General features: G+C 42.7%; 1 protein-coding gene across 2 annotated transcripts in view; it reads right to left on the reverse strand.

The window, feature by feature from the left end:
• LOC113566534 (ran-binding protein 16-like) overlaps positions 1 to 20648 on the reverse strand; it is a 180625-nt gene that overhangs the window by 97773 nt on the left and 62204 nt on the right. For both annotated transcript variants that reach the window (XM_026992561.1, XM_026992562.1), the window contains exon 2: positions 13498 to 13617. In XM_026992561.1, coding sequence (XP_026848362.1) covers positions 13498 to 13617 — 120 coding nt within the window. The remainder of the gene's footprint in view (positions 1 to 13497; positions 13618 to 20648) is intronic.

Below are 20648 nucleotides of genomic sequence, written 5' to 3' on the forward strand. Positions count from 1 at the left end.
TCTGATCTGATCCAGACTCAGCAATCTGATAGATATGGTCATTCTCTATGATTCTGCGTTTTTAGTTTTCTCGAATCTGCAATATTGTGGATGCAACAGATTTTCGTCCTTTGTGGGGGCGGAAGGGGGTGGGGCGAAATTCTGAGATATACGTTTTATAGTGAGATCTAACAGGAGTGAGGATACCAAATTTGTTTACTCTAGCCTTAATAGTCTCAGAGATTTGTGGACGCCCCAGATTTTCGTCTTTTGCGGAGGCGGAAGAGGGTGTGGCGCAATTTTGACACGAAACGGTGAAGGTCCGATATCACAGGAGTGTGGATACCAAATTTGGTTGCTCTGGCTCTTATAGGTTCTGAGATCCTTGAACTCATATTTTGCAATTGGCAAAACCGACCATGAAACCTGTGTGTTAGAGAGAGACAGAGCGAGAAAGAGTGAAATTGTTTTCTTGATTCTGGCTATAATAATTATACGATCTGGTTCAGATTTTGCACTCTAGAAGATATAGTCATCTTCTACGATTCTGCGTTTTTAGTTTTTTCGTATCGTCAAAATTGTTGATGCCACAGATTTTCGTCCTTTGTGGGGGCGGAAGTGGGCGGGGCAAAGTTTTGAAATATTTGTGTAGCAGTGACATATCACAGAAATCTGGATCCAAAACATCGTTGCTCTAGCTCTTATAGTCTTTGAGCATTAGGCGCTGAAGGGGACGGACAGACGGACAGACGGACGGACGGACAGACGGACGGACGGACAGACGGACAGACAGACATGGCTCAATCGACTCGGCTATTGATGCTGATCAAGAATATATATACTTTATGGAGTCGGAAACGATTCCTTCTAAACGTTACACACATCCACTTTTACCACAAATCTAACATACCCCAATACTCATTTTGAGTATCGGGTATAAAAAGCTTGGATCATACCGTCAGCTTTTCTATCCTAATATATAAATATCTATTAAAATAATATTACAACACGCTAACTATTTTACTCCTATATGTCATTGCCCTTTCGATTTAGTCTCCCAAATTGCTCTATCCAATATTATCATTTAGCGCTGTAAATATTTCGTCTTCCGTAGAATTGGGCATTTTCATACGCTCAATGCTACATTTTGCCAGCTCATTTCGGTTGCAGGGTGAGCATACTTCTCCTTTTATTGTGTTCAATGGGCAACCAAAGGAGGTCTCCTACAGCTTTGAGAATCCATTTTATGGTGGGCTGTTTTTCATTTGGTTATATTAAGTGAAAATTTAAGCTATATATGTGTCCCTCCTCCAGCCCTGCATCGATCAAAATGTAGTTGGGTGTACTGTCAGGCAATTTAATTATACTTTTTTGTGAAATATCTGTGCAGCTTATCCACCTCTTCAGATGTCTCACCTCACCACACTTGTGCACCGTAGCAAGGAATAGCACTGCTTATGGCTTTGAATACGTTCCATTTGGAGATGAGGATTACACTTTGCCTATCTATAAAGCTACTCCACAATGAGTTTATGCTTGCCTTAGCTTATTTTGCTTTGGCTGAAACGTTTTGGCTGCAAATTAAAGCGCGAAGAGTAGCGGCGACAGAAGACCACACTGTTTGACTCCCGGTTGGGTTTGAAAATTCATCACCTATCCACACCGAGCTCCATTTATTTTAAGAAACATTTCTGATCATTGCTATCATTTTCGTTGACACTCCTAGACGCTGAAATTTTTATATGAGCAATCCTCTAAGCACACGGTCAAACGCAGCCTTGAAATCTGCAAAGTATGCATATACCTTCGTTTCTGCGATTCGGAACTTGGAACTTGTGTAACTTCCCGTGTTTTTCTACCCATGATGATAGCCTGGTGGTCAGAATGCTCATTAGTATTTGTTCGGGCCAGCCGCTGAACTAACCGTAACTTTAACATTATTATTGTATGAGCAGAGAGAGCCGCCTATGTTGTAAAACGTTGACTTTCTGCAGAGCTGCTGCGCTCTCCCGCTAAAGGGGCTCTCTGCCGCCGCCACTTCGGCAACTACTTTGATCTGCTGCCGCCACTTCGGCAATCACTTTGATCTAACGCCGTCGTCTATAGTTTAGTTCTATGCTAACCCCTCTGCGCATTGGTTGCATATCGATCTCGCATAAATTTTATTTGGCAAAAGCAAGAAATCGGCTTCCGCTAAGCCACCAAGATTAAATACGAATTATAAAGTTTAACCCAAAATCTCTTTTAATTTTTAAAACACATAGGTGCCAAAAAAGCTTGGCATCTCAAACATTGGTGACCCCCCGACGTGATATAAAACCATTGCTTAATCGCGTTTCGTTAAAACACTTATTAATTATACAATATTTTGTTGTTGGGTAGTTTAACTACCAACAAATACGTTTGGGTGCACGTTGAAAAACAGTTTAAAGTGCAAATTCAGTGAGAGTGCGGCTGGAATATTTATATACAAATTCCGGTACTTTAAGCGTCGAATTTCTCATTCTCTGCGCAGCTGCAGCCGCGGTTCTTGACTTTTCGTGTCTTTCATTCTCGCTCTCGCGTCTATACATCGTCGCTTAAGCGGTATTTCATTTTCCGTTGTTGTGTCGAATTGCACAACGGTTAACATGGACAACGATCCGAATACAGGCGCGGGCGGAAATATTGTGGTGGCTGATTCCAGACTGAGTCTGTATAATCGTAAAAGTCAGTCATTATATGATCGATTGCACAGGCTTGGCGAATCCTTCGCGGGGAATAAAATCGATAAGCTGACCGCCGCGGAAGTCAAGGTGCGCCTTGATATGTTGGCAGAAATTCGAGAGGAATTTAATAAGGCCCATAATGAATTGGAGGCTCTCGATCAAAACGAGATTGGGAGTGAGCTGCGGGAAATCTTCGATACTCTTTTCATATCGTTGAAAGCTGAGTTGCTGGCTGCTGTTGAAGTAAGCCAGTCACACGCCGCTGCCCATTCTATGATTCTGCCAAGCCATTCCGGACCTAGTACCATCATCATGGCTCACAAGCAGCGACTTCCTGAGCTGAAGGTGCCTAAGTTTTCTGGTGGATACGTCGAGTTCTCGGATTTTATGGCAATGTTCAAATCGGTGATTGAAGCGGATGCGGATCTCAGTGACATCGAGAAATTCCAGCACCTTCGCTCTTGCCTCGCTGATGCGGCTTTGGATTCGGTTCGATCGTTGGAGCTCTCCAGTGCCAATTATCGTGCGGCTCTGGATATACTTAATAAACGCTTTAATAACAAAAGACTTGTTTTCCAGGCACACATCAAGAAGATGCTTGGGCTAAAGAGGGTAGACTCGCCTTCTGCTAAAAGGCTTCGGGAGTTTTCGGATGCAGTCAATTTACACATGCGAGCGTTGCAGACATTGGGAACTGCTGAGGAGATTTCAGGATTCATGGTCATCAACATGCTGCTGCAGAAGTTGGATTCGAAGACGCAAACCAAATGGGAGGAGCACACATCGTCGGATGCTATACCTACCGCAGAGGAATTCTTCGAATTCTTGCAGCAACGCTGCCAGAAAATGGAGCGATTGGAATATGCTACAGCGACACACGGTAGTAGCGATCAGGTGGGAAAAAACCATTCCTATACGCAGGCTAAGAAAACGTTTGTAGCTTCCAACTCTCTTGCCACTCAGCGGGCCATGGAATATACTCGTGCAAGATATTCGGAAATCTCTCACCGTTGCTGCGCCACAAAGAAGTGAAGAAGCTTTACCTATGCTTCAATTGCCTAAAACCGGGGCACCGGACCCGCGCTGCAATAGTGGAAAATGTCGAGTATGGGGCGGTAGGCATCATAGTTTGTTGCACTTCGATAGTATACAGCCCACAACACAAAGCTGCCCAGGTATTACTCCTCCCGATCTGGCCGTTCAACCGGAAACTCTTTCCGTTGCTCAAAATTCTGCTAGCAGCTCGTCTCTACCTTCGTCTACCTCTCTTGCTGCCCAAGGTCTTCACTCTGATGTCGTGCTTCTGGCTACAGCCGTGGTTCTCGTGAAGAATCGGTCTGGCGTTTTAGTTCCTTGTCGTGCCATCTTAGATTCAGGATCGCAGCTGCATCTCGTCACATCCAGGTTCCCCCAGCAGCTTCAGCTTAGGAGAACTCAATCGTCTGCACTTGTGTCTGGGCTGGGCGATACCAGCGTTTCTACTGAGGGATCCACCATACGCATTTGTATGCATTCTCGCACCTCTGCTTACACTACTACGCTTACTGCTCTCATCGCCCCCACGATTACCGATTCTCAACCAAGTATGACAATAAATGTATCCGATTGGAGTATTCCATCTAACATTCAGCTCGCTGATCCTGCATTTTTCAATCCTCAACGGGTTGATCTTCTTATTGGTACGAGCGTTTTTTATGATTTCCTCGGCGTAGGGCAAATCAAACTCACCGATGGACTGCCTCTTCTGCAGAAGACCCGGCTTGGGTGGATCTTATCTGGCGGTGGACAGAAGGTATCAAGCTCGGCGCTTTTGGCCACGCACAATTGTCCAGATTCGATAGCTGAGATGGAAGCAAGGTTGGATAAAACTCTTCGTATGTTTTGGGAATTCGAGATTTGTGTGGAGGCTGGGTTGAATACCAAAGAAGAAGACGATTGTGAAGCACATTTCGTAAGCCACCGTTCACGGTTGCCATCCGGGGAGTATGCAGTTCGTTTGCCGCTAAATAACAATACTGATCGTTTAGGAGAATCTTATGCTCAGGCTTATCGACGGTTCATCAGTCTGGAGCGAAAACTGGAGCGTAATCCTACACTCAAGGAGCGGTATTCCGCCTTTATGAGGGAGTACATTGATTTGCATCATATGCACCAAGTCAACCCTGATTCCCGTAGCCTCTGCAAATATTTCTTGCCTCATCACTGTGTCCTAAAGGAGGACAGTACGACGACAAAACTCCGTGTCGTTTTCGATGGATCCGCAGCTACATCAACTGGATATTCTCTAAATGATGTGATGATGACAGGCCCTGTTATTCAGCCTGCATTGTTTAACATATTGATTCGCTTTCGAACATATCCAGTCGCTCTCACTGGGGACATTTGTAAAATGTACCGCTGCGTACGAGTGTCTCCACCCGACAATTTGTATCAGTGCATCCTATGGCGAGATTCCATCGAGTCCGAGGTTCAAGTCTACACATTAGACACCGTCACATACGGGACGAGGGCTGCATCATTTTTAGCGGTCCGCGCAATGCACCAGCTGGCCGTCGACGAGGGTGAGTCCTACCCTCTTGGCTCAGCTGCTCTGCGGCAGGAGTTTTACGTGGATGACCTTATTTCGGGCGGTAATTCGGTCGCACAGGTCATGGACAAGATGCACCAAACATTAGCTTTACTGTCCCGTGGTAATTTTAGACTTAGGAAATGGTGCTCCAGTCACCAGGAAGTACTTGAGGGAACCCCTGAACATGACATAGAGAAGTTCCTAAAGTTTAATGATGGAAGCGACATAGCCAAAACTCTCGGCTTAGCGTGGGACCCTGCTTCGGTGCATTCAGGTGCATTGTCAGGTGCAAAATCTTCCTTCAGCAGCTTTGGAGAGAAAATTTGGATTGGGATGAAAGCCTACCCTCAGCGTTGTCGGTTCTATTGCTGGTCGGATTCGTCAACAGCATTATCTTGGATTAGGGACGAGCCAGCTAAATTTCAAGTTTTCGTGGCAAATCGAGTGGCATCAATTCAGGAGTTGACGGCAGCCATGGAATGGCGCTATGTTCCCACATCTTTAAATCCTGCTGATATTCTCTCGGGAGGCTCGCTTCCCAACCATCTTATCCAGTCAGAGCTATGGTTTCACGGCCCATTCTTTTTGCTAGGCTCCAAGGATAAGTGGCCTGTATCTCCTACTAACAACATAGCAACTTTGGAGCTTCGCAAGAGAGGATTGCTAATCACGTCTCCACATGCCGATCTCACATCCGGATGCAAATTTGCGAATTCATTCTTTCGCATGCAGCGCACATTCGCCTACATGCATAAATTTATACATCGTCTTAGGCATCCAGGACTCACCGTTTCTGATATTCGGCAAGGAACGCATCTTCTAATTCGACACATTCCGCTGGCAAATTTGTGGATGGACATAAAGGAGATTCGGCACAATGGTCAAGTCATGAAATCCAGTTCTATTAGTTCACTCAACCCGTTCATCGATCATTCTGGACTACTTAGAGTTGGAGGTCGTCTTGGCAACTCATCGCTAGGATTTGACGCTCAGCACCCGCTCATCCTGCCAAAGGGACATTCCATTATCTTTGCGCTGATAAGATATTATCACGAAAGAAATCTCCATGCCGGACCTCGCGCCTGCTATCCACATGGTTGAATACATCATGTGAGACCTACCTAAGGAACGTTTGGAAGGATCTCGAGCTTTTGAAGTCACTGGAGTAGATTACTGTGGACCTTTTTTGTACCGATCAGAAATCCGCACGAGGCCTCCGATCAAGTGCTACATTAGCGTATTCATCTGCTTCACTTCTAAGGCTATACACATGGAGCTCGTAAAGGATTTGACCACCGTTTCTAGGCGCACTAAAGCGTTTTACTTCCACTCGAGGAAGGCCAAGTCAAATTTGGTCGGACAATGCGACAAACTTCGTTGGGGCCAAGAACGAGCTTCTGGAGCTAAAGAAGCTTTGTCTGAGCGAACCGCATATGAAGGAGGTCCACGAATCCTGCTTGGCTGACTCGATCGACTGGCGTTTCATCCCACCTCGCTCTCCGCATTTTGGCGGGCTGTGGGAAGCGGCCGTGAAGACCGCAAAATATCACCTGTACCGCTCAGTTGGACCATCTGTGCTTAGCTTCGACGAGCTGCGCACTCTGATCTGTCAGATCACTGCAATTGTTAACTCTCGCCCTTTGCTCTCGCTTTCAGAAAATCCTGATGATTTAGACGTTTTGACTCCTGCTCATCTGCTTTTAGGCGGCCCCCAGGAGCAAATCCTCGAGCCTGACCTAACGAAGCTGAACTACAATCGTCTGGATGGCTGGCAGCGGGTCACCCAACTACAACAAATATTTTGGAGCCGTTGGCGCGAAGAGTATCTCACTTTTTTTCAAGAGCGCGCGAAGTGGCGTACCCCCGCGCAAAACATCTGCAAGAACGACCTCGTTCTGGTGAAGGACGAAAATCTTCCTCCAATGCGTTGGCCACTGGCTAGAGTGGTCGATGTCGTTTTGGGCAAGGACGGAGTGTGTCGCGTCGCTGACCTGAAGACATCCTCAGGAAACTTCAGGATGGCCGTCACTCGGCTATGTTTGCTGCCCCTTAAGGAATCTGTTGAGAGACTAGCTCCCAACGGGGGTAGTATGTTCGGGCCAGCCGCTGAAGAATAACCGTAACTTTAACATTATTATTGTATGAGCAGAGAGAGCCGCCTATGTTGTAAAACGTTGACTTTCTGCAGAGCTGCTGCGCTCTCCCGCTAAAGGGGCTCTCTGCCGCCGCCACTTCGGCAACTACTTTGATCTGCTGCCGCCACTTCGGCAATCACTTTGATCTAACGCCGTCGTCTATAGTTTAGTTCTATGCCAACCCCTCTGCGCATTGGTTGCATATCGATCTCGCATAAATGTTATCTGGCAATAGCAAGCAATCGGCTTCCGCTAAGCCACCAAGATTAAATACGAATTATAAAGTTTAACCCAAAATCTCTTTTCATTTTTGAAACACATAGGTGCCAAAAAAGCTTGGCATCTCAAACAGTATTTTTACTTCACAAGTCATGAAGTAAATGCCACGATAATTTTGTACTTCATTTATGTTTCTTGAAAATTAGGAAGATAATACATTCTACGAAAGTGTTCCTCTGATGTGTATAGAGAAGGTTACTAGCGTATTCTTAAAAGTCTCTCGCGTCTATGGCTTAGCAGACCCTTATTTTTCGTTCTCTTATTTCTTTAGCCAGCCTCCTCCAGTCTTTGCTTTTGGGATTCGGGATCGGTGCTTCTAAGTTGTAAATATATTTTTCTTTGCTGCTTCGCAAAGCTGTACATTCTTCATTGTAGTTTTATGTAGGATTCCTTATCCTCCCGAGAGTCCGTTGTCCGGAAGTTCTTTAGCGCAGTAAACACCTTTTTGTCTTCTCTTAGCAGTTATGATTGTAACACTTGATTTTGCAACGCTTTTCGATTCGTATGCAGACTATTTATTATCTCCGTAGAGCCCATCCGACCGAATCTACTCAAACGGGTTGCTGGCTGTCAGTACGTACAAAAGGGGCTGAAAAATTTTAATTGTTGAGCTGCTTCTCTTCCACAAGGGTTAAAGATATCGGCTCCTTCTAGAAATGTAAAGAATTCTCTAAATATTTTTTTTTACTATCCATGAACATTATATGCTACAACTTTTAAAGGGGACATTACATTAACATTTTCGGCATTTACATTTGGTGGGATATTTTTACTAGCTAGTTTTTTGAATGATTGTATTCTAATAAGTTTTTGTATACTAGGGGTATACCACTCAGTTTTTAGCCATGAACTTCTTCCAGAATCGTAGCTGCATAGCGCTATCTGCCTCTTAAATATATGGTTTTCATCGCACATCATCAAATGAGATTCATGCATTTCCAACCGTAGCTCTTATGTTGTCATCCCGTTGTCTTATCAAACTTTTTAGGTTAAGAAGGTATTTTTTCTGTTTTTTTTTTGTTCCTTGCTTCTTTGATCTTTTTTCACATGAGCGGTAGTGCTTGTAAGCTTCTTGGTGTTTTTAAGTACTGTATTTGGTCCATCTTCAAAATGAATTTCCACCCTTATTAGAATTTCGAGTCCACGCTTGCTCAGAATCCTGGAATCCTTTTTTATTTATTTATTTATTAAATTAACCAATTATCTGTTAATAATGGTACTTAATTACAAAAGGCGGAAAAAGAGAAGTTAAAAGTTAGCCAATTTAAGTATTGCATTCAATTAGTTTAAGAGACAGTTCAGGGGATAGGGTTTGGCAGAGGGAGTTATAATTATGGCATAAAACCCTAAAAGGTTCATGATAAGCATAATTAGACCTACATATGGGTAAACAGATAGGTCTAAAAGTACGGGTAGGTCTAGATGGAACGGCCAAGTCAATCTGACCCAAGAGAGTTTGGGAGTCAACATTGTCAACATACGCCATTGCATATTCTGCGATGGTGCAACGACGGCAGGTCAATAAGATTTAGCCTAGACCGGTAGGGTGGCAAGATTTTACCCGAGTCCCAGTTACAGTTACGAAGGGCAAAAATTAAAAATTGCTTTTGCATTTGGAAAGGTTCAGAAAAAGAAGAAGATTCGTTGGGAACCCTAATAAAGAGAGCTTGTGAATAAGCAGAGCATGGTACACAGAATCGAATGCCTTGCTGAAGTCCGTGAAAACTACATTAGTCTGCAAACCAATTTGAAAACCACGGTGGATTAGGTTAGAAAACTCAAGAAGGTTAGTCGATGTTGAACGATGTCTGAAAAAACCATCTTGCGACGGAGATATCAAGCTGCAACAAAGATGTTGCAGTTGCCGGGTGACCAGGAACTCAAGAAGCTTCGGGATGGCGGAAAGCTTTGCGATACCACGATAGTTTTCAATGTTTGATCTTGAACCTTTTTTGTGAAGCGGAATGATGTAGGACTCATTCCAAATTACTGGGAGACAAGACTGTTCCAAGGAAAGGTTGAAGAGAAAGGTCAAGGGTTTGCAAAGGGACTGGGCACAGTGTTTTAAAATTCAACTTGGTACCTTATCTGGACCCGCGGAAAACGATATGTCCATAGATGACAAACCTTCCAGAACAACGCTTTCCTCGAAAAAGGGCAGAAAAATGCTGTTAGCTTGAGGTAGCTGGTACGGATACGGAGTGGATGCGTTGTAAATATGAGACGAGTACGTTGTTTGGAAAAAGGTAGCGAATAAATTTGCAATACCAACAGCAGAAGCTTCTGTTTTGTTCTGGTAATGAAGGGACGGAGGAAAAGCGTTTGACTTATGCTTAGAGTTAACGAACGAATATAATTTTTCAGGAGCACTACAATAGTTTGTACTACATTGTGAAAGGTAATGATTATAGCACTGACTATTAATGGCAAGGAACAGAGAGCGAGCGGAGGAGTATAGAGCTAAGGCCAACGTGGAGCCCGACTTTTGGTACTTCTTATAGAGCCTGGATTTATTATTTTTTAAGTATGAAAAATACTTGGAAAGCCAGGGATGCTTGGACGATACAGGTACAGTGATATCTGGAACAAAAATGTATTACGGGCGGAGTAAGTAAAGCTATAAAACGAGCTAACAGTTGCATCTATGATCGGTAATGAATAAAGAAACGACCAATCAACACGTGAGAGATGTAGATCTAAATCGATAAAGTTTGTTTTGCGAAAAGACTTTATGTGACAAGGAGCCATGGAACTGTCAGCATCACCAGATCGGGTACACTCAAGGGATATCGACAAAGTTGGATGGTAAGGATCTTCAGGGAGTGATATTGGGCTTGCTCTAGATACCGTAGCAAGAGGAGCATCGTTAACATCGTCAAGAAGTCTGTCCCTACTGTTTTTAACGGCATTAATTTGGACAAGGGAAATATCCGTTAGCCCATTGATAAAGTCATTATGGCAATTTTGAAACAACAGGTTAGCGTCATCACAAGGCAGCCAAGAAAGAAATGGGAGGTTTAAGTCCCCCATGACAATAATTCGATCATTGCACCCTAATGCAGATACGACAGTATTAATTGCTGAGAGGTGGTGTAAGTAAAGCTCAGCATCAGACCAGGGAGGAATGTAAGAGCAGGTTAACTAGAAAAATGCCGAGCCAACACGAACTTTGACTGCAACAAATTCAATTCCATGGATGTTATTGAATGGGAATAGCTCAGATGAGAAAACAGATTTGACTGCAATCAGAACCCCACCTGCAAAAGATGGGCGGTCCATTCTATAAATAGTGTAACTATCAATGAAAATTTAATGATCATTGACAGAAGATATGTTCAGATTTGGCAATTTCAGTGTTTCATGGCAGATATTTCTTATCTTCGCTTTTGATGAGCCATCGGGGGTGCGATGCAGGCCGCCTTTTCCTATCATTGTATGCCTGGATTGCTGCAATATATATTGTGTCACGATATATGTACTGCTTTTACTGACTGCAGTGCTTGCACTTCTTCTTAGACTGCGCTACCGACCACTCGTACTGCTACTTCTTACCAACTCTTCTCCGATCTGGTATCCTCCTGCTCTCTTTGAGTCCGACAAAAGTTCGTCACCAGGTTGGCTGAGAGTCGAGATCTCACAATAAAACTCACAACAAATCCAAGGGCTCGCGCTTTTATTTCTGGAGGCTAAGTATTAGATTATTTCGATTGGATTGCTTCATTGGGTAGTTTCACTGCACCACTCTTTTACTCATTAGCACAATTGTGGCACCATTTGATTTCTGCACTTTTCGGCAATTTCTTTACAAAGCTTTCTGCAGTTCGTCAGCTTTCTCTTACTCTCTTTCTTACATAAACAGCGCGAGCCTCAGTTATCTCTATCTATATATATTTGCTATTAATTTACAGGAAACAAATTAACTTATTGGGAAAAGTTTAGTTTAAAGTTAATTTTTTTCTTCCCTTTCGTCAAATTACAAAAAAAGGGTTAAAAAAGTGTGATTTTAAAGATAAATTGTTTCTTAGTAAATGACTATGATGAACAAACAAATTTGTACGGAATTTTGTTTGCCAACAAAAAAAATACAAATTGCACGATAGCATAGCATTTGCGAAAACCGACTAGAGAAGTCACAAATGCATGCATTTTCAGAGTGCGGTGTTTTTTCTCTGGGTGCGTACGTTTTCTTGCTTTACCATGAACAAATTGTATTTTTTTTTGCGTCAAATAAAATACAATATTCAATAAAAATCGGTTTTCCCTGTTTATAGAACAAAACTTGATGATTTAAATCATCCGAATCTAACTGAAAGCTGGATTCGTAACGATTGAAATTGAGAATTTAAAGGTACTAGTCGATTTTAATATTTATTACCGAGCCCATGTTTAATGCAGTGTATGCTCGGTGTGGAGATAATGTTTTTTATCCCAATCGGCCGACTAATTATTTCGAATTAAATAAAACTCGGCGCAGAAATAAAATTACGATATGTTCTTTAATGCGTGACATCCAAATTGCAAGTGTGTATTGCCTGCCCTTTACATTGCCGCTCCGATCGCTAAGCGCAGCTTCGCTCGGCCGACGTCGGTAGGCAGACGCAAAGCGGAGATAGCGAAGAGCGAGCTGGCAGAGAGCGTTTAGCAGGACAAGCACGCGCAAAGCTTTAACAAACAAATGAGTGACATAGACATAAGTAACAAACAAAATAAGCGGCTGAGGGCCAAGAATTATTTGCTGTTTGGCAAGCAGCTAATCGGCTGGGTTCTGCTCCGAACACTCGTAATACATTCATTTCTATACCCGATACTCAAAATGAGTATTGGGGTGTATTAGATTTTTGGTGAAAATGGATGTGTGTAACGTCCAGAAGGAATCGTTTCCGACCCCATAAAGTATATATATTCCTGATCAGTATCAAAAGCCGAGTCGATTGAGCACTGTCTGTCTGTCCGTCTGTCCGTCCGTCCCCTTCAGCGCATAGTGCTCAAAGACTATAAAAGCTAGGGAAACGACGTTTTATATCCGGACTTCTGTGATATGTCACTGCTACAAGTATATTTCAAAACTTTGCCCCGCCCCCACAAAGGGCGAAAATCTGTGGCATCCACAAATTCAAAGATACGAGAACGAGAAAACTAAACGCAGAATCGTAGAGGATGGCTATATCTTCTAGAGTGCAAAATCTGAACCAGATCGTATAATTATTATAGCCAGAATCAAGAAAACAATTTTATTCTTTCTCGCTCTGTCTCTCTCTAACACACAGGTTTCATGGTCGGTTTTGCCAATTGCAAAATATGAGTTCAAGGATCTCTCATATCGGACCTTGACCGTTTTGTGTCAAAATTTCGCCACACCCCCTTCCGCCCCCGCAAAGGACGAAAATCTGGGTCATCCACAATATTGAGGATACGAGAAAACTAAAAACGCAGAATCATAGATAGTGACCATATCTATCACATTGCTGAATCTGGATCATATCAGATCATTTTTATAGCCAAAAGGAACAAATCAATTTGCAGTGGCTACGCAGCGCCCGACGTCCCGCTCAGACTGATTTTCTGTCTGTCTCGCACGCACTCTTTGTCGTGTCATTTAATATTAGCGACGTCTGCCGGAGGAGAGCCATACTGACTTAGTATCGGGTATAAATGTAGAGTTGCGGTGTCCGTAGCAACTCACAACGTTCCTCCTCGTTTTTTAACTATATTTTTTTAGAATATTTGTTAGTGCATGCAAAAAAGGATTGATAGATTTTGCAACTATAATTTTATATACTATATGTTATGTATTATATACTATAGACTATATGTTTTATATACTCACTTCTCCTTATTTTTACTGGAAACATTGCGTTCGATTCCTAACATCAAATCATCAAACCATTGAGCCATTGTGTGTTGTTTTTCAACTGGTTGTCCACAGATAATGCTCTCTTTTAAGGAACTTAAAGAACAAAATAATTCTATAATGTATATGTATTTATACGATTTTTTGTATTTGTCCAGATTAAGGCACAAGCAAGAAGAAATAGCTTCGGGTGACAAAATTTCTAACACCGTTGAAAATCAAGTTGTCAATGCCTTGCCGTATTTGTTAACTCCCGATGTTAATATCCCCTTGTATATAAAATATTATTCTCCTACCATTCCTATACGCTTAGCAGCTATTTGACAAAGTAAATCGATTTTTCGCGAAAAAAGTTTGAAGTATGTATCTACTACTGTATGCAGTATTCAAATATTTTTCTACATTTTTAGATATTGTTGAAAAAAAATGTTTCGATTTACTTTTGAAACCGCAAAAGTTTGTACTTTTTTAGTTTTCACAAAACGCAAGATTTTTTCGTTTTCAAAACCGAAACATTTTCCTCGTTATTGTTTTTACTGAAACATGTTTAAAGCCGCACATTCTTAATTCCGAAGTTTTGTCAGGTACACAAATTTTAAAAAGGACCGTTCGTCTCGCATTGGGCTCTTCACGTCGGAACACTTCACAGTGCAAGTTCAACAGGAACCGGAGTAAAACTGATTCTTCCCGCTTTCGCTATATTCATTACATGCTCGTATATTCCACCTTTTTCAGATATCTCAATTGATGAGCAGCACTTGTCCGCTTTAACCGCTGTTTCTTCCTCGCTATCAGATAAAGATCATATGATAGTTTCCAGGAACTGTTTGGTCTTCGGTAAACGAGTCTAGTAACCTAGTGCCCATGTCACGACATGACTTTGTTGACGGCTTCATTGACCTGTCCCTGTCTCAAGTCAATCATGTGAAAAATTCCTTGGGTTTCCTTGATTTGTGCTTTGTATCGGATCTGACCATAGTGTTGTTAACCCGAGCCCTTCCGCTCACTATACCTGAAGACGCCTACCATCCCACTTACGAAGTGTTGCTAGATATAGGACCAACTGTATTAGATCGGTCGAGTAGGCTATCTGAACATGACCGCTGCTTTCGTAAAGCCGAGTTTGCGAAGCTTAATAAACCCATTAGGGATTTTGACTGGTCTGCTTTGCACTTGTGAACTGATATCTTAAAAGGCACAACCATTTTGTACAATCATTTATCACATTTTTTGATTATTGTGCCCCGCTTTCTTATGCGACTAGATCTCGAAAACTCCCTTGGTCTACCAAAGAGTTATCCAGCCTAAAAAACTTAAAATCAAGACTTTATAAAAAATTTCATGAAGTTGGTTCACCTACTTCTCAATCTCGCTATAAAATAGCTCGATCAAACTTTTCAGATCTTAATGATCCAATGCTAGTTTTTCACAGGACCCAAAACAGTTTTACAACTTCGTAAACAGTAAGCGGAGAACGTCCGCACACCCATCCTCGCTATAATTTTGTAATACGTCGGCAAATAATATTTTGCCCAATTTTTCCAAACGACCTATTCTGAGCAAAGCATTTTCAGTCCCTTGTTAAATGAATGCTCTTTACTTCATGATCGTCGACCAGTTAAGCCGGTGTTTTTACCGGGTCCAGACGGGGTTCCAGGTTGTGTACTCAGGTACTATGCCGAGGCACTGTGTGGACCCTTGCTTAAACTAATCACCCTGTCCATTGATTCTTCTTGCTTCCCCCCGATCTGGAAAGAATCGTTTATAATTCCTCTCCATAAAAAAGGTAGCAAGTCTGAAGCAAAAAATTATAAAGGTATAGCAAAGTTATCCGCTATTCCTAAAATGTTTGAGAAGGATTTAACTCCACACTTGCAACATCTCTGCAAGTCACTTATATCTCCAGCTCAGCACGGATTTATAAGGCGGCGATTAACCACCACGAACTTGTTAGAGTTTACCTCTTTCATTATAAAAGGCTTTCAAGGTAACTTACAGACGGATGTTATTTACACCGACTTTAGTAAAGCATTCGACTCTGTAAACCATTCGCTTTTAGCACATAAACTTGACCTTTTAGGGTTTCCGCCCAACCTCCTGAGATGGATTTCTAGCTATCTTTGTTTCAGGTCTCAAAGAGTCCTCTTCAAAAACTCCCTCTCTTCAGCAGTAAGGGTTTTTTTTCGGGAGTACCACAGGGCAGTACCACCTAGGCCCCTTTGTAGAAAAAGAATTGAAATATAATTTAAACAGAGAAAACACTTCTGTTTAGTCGTTTGTTTTTGGTAGGAATGAATCCAATTTATTCTTCATAAACTTCTTTAGCCTAAAAGTACATAATATTCTTGGTTGAGTTTTGTCGCTAAGAGCAGCGGTAGAATGTTTGTTAGAATTTATATGCAGAAGGCATATACAATGGAATGCTCATTTGGCCACTTGGAATATATTGCCGACACTGCAGTTCTCACGCTGCAGGCCAGTCCACATACAAGTAACTGATCGTATTACAGCTCTTGAGTGCGGCTGTGTTACGTAAACATTGCGACAAAGTGTCTTTATGTTTATGAGCGTGATACTCTACATTAACTTTGGGCATATGACCACTTGACATATTGTATACACTACAATCCTGTGGGCATATGCTTATTTGGCATACAACATACTACACCTTACTCTTCGCACTCTTTATTAATGACTTGCCTTCGGTATTAACATACTCTCGAGTACTTATGTATGCGGCTGATGTTAAACTCTGTGTCCAGTATAAGGACATTTCATTTCATTCTCGCTTGCAATCCGATCTCAATAACTTTCAGTCATGATGTTGTGCAAACTTGTTACACCTTAATACCTCGAAAGGCAAAGTTATGACATTTCATCGTTATAACCCCTTGTTGGCTGCAAATACCCTCTGTTGTGGTTCTCTTGAGAGAACGTGATCTGTTGGGCCGCATAAACTTCACGATTTCTATTAGACCCACTAGAAATTTTAAACCGTTGTTCCTTCCACTTTGTAGATCGAATTTATTCCTTGCATGAACCGTTTAGGGTCTTATGCTCGGACTATAATTGCCTTTACCATATCATATCCACCACTAATTCTCTTCCTCTTATTAAGTTACTAATCCTCACACACCTTTCTAATAATTAGTAATTGTAGTGTTATTTGTATTTTGAATGCATGCTTAGTTCTCTTAGTGCTAATTTTCCTCGAACATTAGTCTAACAGCTATCTTTCCTGCATGCTCGCGTTCGGTTCGGCTACGCGCCGCGTGTCATGCGGCAGCGCCCATGACATGCAATGACTGCATCTTACAAGAGGCGATGCAGTTAATGCACCGTCAAGTGGCCCGTGTGACAGCTGAAGGCTGTTACACATGGATCCCAGCCAAAACGCAGCACTCCTCCCGCCAAACCGACATAAGGACGACGCATAACACGCGACGCGTAAACCGATTCGAACGGGAAATCCAGGAAAGATAGCTATTACACTAATATGCGAGGAAATTTAGTACTAAACTTACTTAGAGAACTAAGCATGTAGTCAAAATACAAGTACCACTGGAATTACTAATTACGAGAAAGGTATGTGAGTATTAGTAATAATTCTTCAAAATAATTCTTCAACGTCCAGCAATGAGTCGCTAAATTTTCTCCTGAACACCCACTTCCCTGGCTGCGACGAAGACAGACCTAACTACATCGCGCCCCCTTCTGTTTCCTCGACTGAGTGCTATCCTGAAACTGCAAGGTCAGGAGGACAATCAAAAGCTTTAAACTCTACAAGTCTGCGATACCAGAGGGCATCATCCCTACTCAACTGATCGACGCTGGACAAAAAGCCATTAATTGGCTCAAAAGGATTTACGAGGGAATCTTCTCCCACTGGTACATCCCTAACTCCTGGCTTCAGACCAAAGTCGTTTTCATTCCCAAGTCAGGTAAGCTATCGCACACTGCCCCCAAAGATTTCAGATTCATAAGTCTATAGTCTTTCCTTCTGAAGACGATGGAATAGCTGTATCTCATGGAGAGTACTTCGCCCAGTCTAATATCAGACTCCCAGCATGTACACTCCAGGGAAGTACAAAATACCGGCACTGACTCCCCCAAAACTCTGTGGGGAACCGCTAGCCCTAAGCAATAATGCGAAGTATCTTTGCCTGATCTTCGTCAAAAAGCTCGATCTTGGCCATCTATACATGTAGAAAAATCTTCGGACTAAAATGGGGAATGACAGCGTAAATAATTCGGCCACCATACGACCAATCATGCTCTATGTAGTGGTAGTATGGTGGCCAGCCCTAGACAAACGAGCTTGTCTCAAAAGACTCAGCAAAGTTCAACGCATGGCATACTCCAGTGGAGGCACTGAATACCGTGCTGGACCTCCTTACCGTAGATCTCATGGGAAAGAAGGTTGCAACCTTTCCGTACTCAAAATGAGAGAGAAGCCAAACTATAGAAAGCATCCGAGCTTGAGCACTCAGGAATCCTGATGTGACTCCCGCAATTACCAGAGAGAACGGATTACTTTGGATTACTATCGCTTCTCGCTTCCGGATCATTGTAGTATGTGAGGAGATTGAGGCAATCAAAGAGGCTATTTCTATTGTCATAAAACTCCCCCTAGACAGGCATTTATTGTGCGTCTTCTCGCACAGCCAAGCATCTATTGAAGCACTAGGCTCAATATCGTCAAACCAATCAGACCAATCAGCCTATCGTTCTTCCTCCTCGAAACTTTTGGGAGACTTGTCGGGCTAAAACTGAGGACAACTATAGACCCTCAGATGGTGGCAGGCGCACAGCCTACCGAAAAGGAAAATCCACGGAGACGGCACCACTTGAAGTAATCTCAGTGGTAGAGAAATCTCAGCATCTCAGTACCACAGCAAACAGGTCATCCCTCAGAGAGGCGAATGGCTCGATGGACTCCCAGGCCCAGATGGGGCAATAAACATCGGGCTCCAAGAAAGTCATTGCAATCAGGAAGCTCTGAACTGCCTTCAAACAGTTGCCGTTATGGCAACCTAGTTAAACATTTATAGCGACAGCCAAGCTGCGATTAAATCGCTAAATGCCGTGGCAAACTGCCGCCAATCTCTTCACGAGATGGCTCAGCAATTTGCTATCAGCCTTACATGGGTCCCGGGCCACCGGGACATTGAGGGCAACTGTATAGCGGACGAGCTGGCTAGATCTGGTACTAAAACCCCTCTTTTACAATAAAAGGAGGATATTTGTATTCCTATGGCCACCCGTAAGCTTTTCATAAAGGAGCAATACAAGCGACTGGCAGACGTTAAGTGGCGCGTTAAGTGGCGCGTTAAGTGGCGCGTTAAGTGGCGCGTTAAGTGGCGCGTTAAGTGGCGCGTTAAGTGGCGTTAAGTCACGCTGTCCCACAACTCGGTTAACATTGCCGGCCTCTGAGTTCTGCAAACAGGCAGAAAAAGGTGCGCGCAGTCATACGTTCCCTCACAGGACATTGGCTAATTGGCATCCACGCTTATAGTCTAGGTGCCTCACATAATGATTTCTGCCGTAGCTGCAGAAACGAGGAAGAGGTGGAGACTGTGGAACACCTGTTCTGCTCCTGTCCAGCTCTCAGCAGAAGAAAGCTTAAACACTTGGGCTCGCCCATCTTAACTGACATTTCAGAGATAACTACACTATGTCGCAGCAAGGTCTCTAACTTTTTTAGATCATCTGGATGGGATAACTGCTAACATCAGGGCTCACAACGCAGGATAAGGAAAATCCCAAGCGGCATCACAACGGCCAGAAACCGACCTAAATGTGGGAGCCGCCTATTCCTAGATATTCCTCGATGGATGCATATTTTACAGAAAACTAGATATTAGACCAACTTTTAGAATACAACAATTTTTTATAAATACAAAATAAATATATATATATATATTTTATAGTTCTATTTACTCCGCCCTAAATACGTTTGTTCCAGATATCACTGTACCTGTATCGTCCAAGCCTCCCTGGTTCTCCAAGTATTTGTCATACTTAAAAAATAATAAATCCAGCCTCTATAAAAAGTACCAGAAGTCGGGCTCCACGTTGGCCTTAGCTCTATACTCCTCCGCTCGCTCTCTGTTCCTTGCCGTCAATAGTCAGTGTTATAATCATTACCTTTCACAATGTAGTAGAAACTTTCGTAGTGATCCTAAAAAATTCTATTCGTTCGTTAACTCTAAGCATAAGTCAAACGCTTTTCCTCCGTCCCTTCATTACCAGAACAAAACAGAAGCTTCTGCTGTTGGTATTGCAAATTTATTCGCTAACTTTTTCCAAACAACGTACTCGTCTCATATTTACAACGCATCCACTCCGTACCCGTACCAGCTACCTCAAGCTAACAGCATTTTTCTGCCCTTTTTTGAGGAAAGCGTTGTTCTGGAAGGTTTGTCATCTATGGACATATCGTTTTCTGCGGGTCCAGATAAGGTACCAAGTTGCATCTTAAAACACTGTGCCCAGTCCCTTTGCAAACCCTTGACCTTTCTCTTCAACCTCTCCTTGGAACAGTCTTGTCTCCCAGTAATTTGGAATGAGTCCTACATCATTCCGCTTCACAAAAAAGGTTCAAGATCAAACATTGAAAACTATCGTGGTATCGCAAAGCTTTCCGCCATCCCGAAGCTTCTTGAGTTCCTGGTCACCCGGCAACTGCAACATCTTTGTTGCAGCTTGATATCTCCGTCGCAACACGGTTTTTTCAGACATCGTTCAACATCGACTAACCTTCTTGAGTTTTCTAACCTAATCCACCGTGGTTTTCAAATTGGTTTGCAGACGGATGTAGTTTTTACGGACTTCAGCAAGGCTTTCGATTCTGTGAACCATGCTCTGCTTATTCACAAGCTCTCTTTATTAGGGTTCCCAACGAATCTTCTAGATTGGATTTTGTCCTATCTCTCTAACCGTACTCAACGTGTTTTGTTTTCTAACGTGTTGTCAAATACTGTTAATGTTACTTCAGGTGTGCCACAGGGAAGTCATCTGGGCCCGCTTCTGTTTATTTTATTTGTGAATGACCTTCCTCAAGTTATAACATACTCTACTACACTAATGTATGCTGATGATGTCAAAATCTGTCTTTCTTACTCTGA

The sequence above is a fragment of the Drosophila persimilis genome, unplaced genomic scaffold, assembly GCF_003286085.1.
Source record: "Drosophila persimilis strain 14011-0111.01,24,50 unplaced genomic scaffold, DperRS2 tig00000746-arrow-arrow-pilon, whole genome shotgun sequence".
Classification (NCBI taxonomy): Eukaryota; Metazoa; Arthropoda; class Insecta; order Diptera; family Drosophilidae; genus Drosophila; species Drosophila persimilis.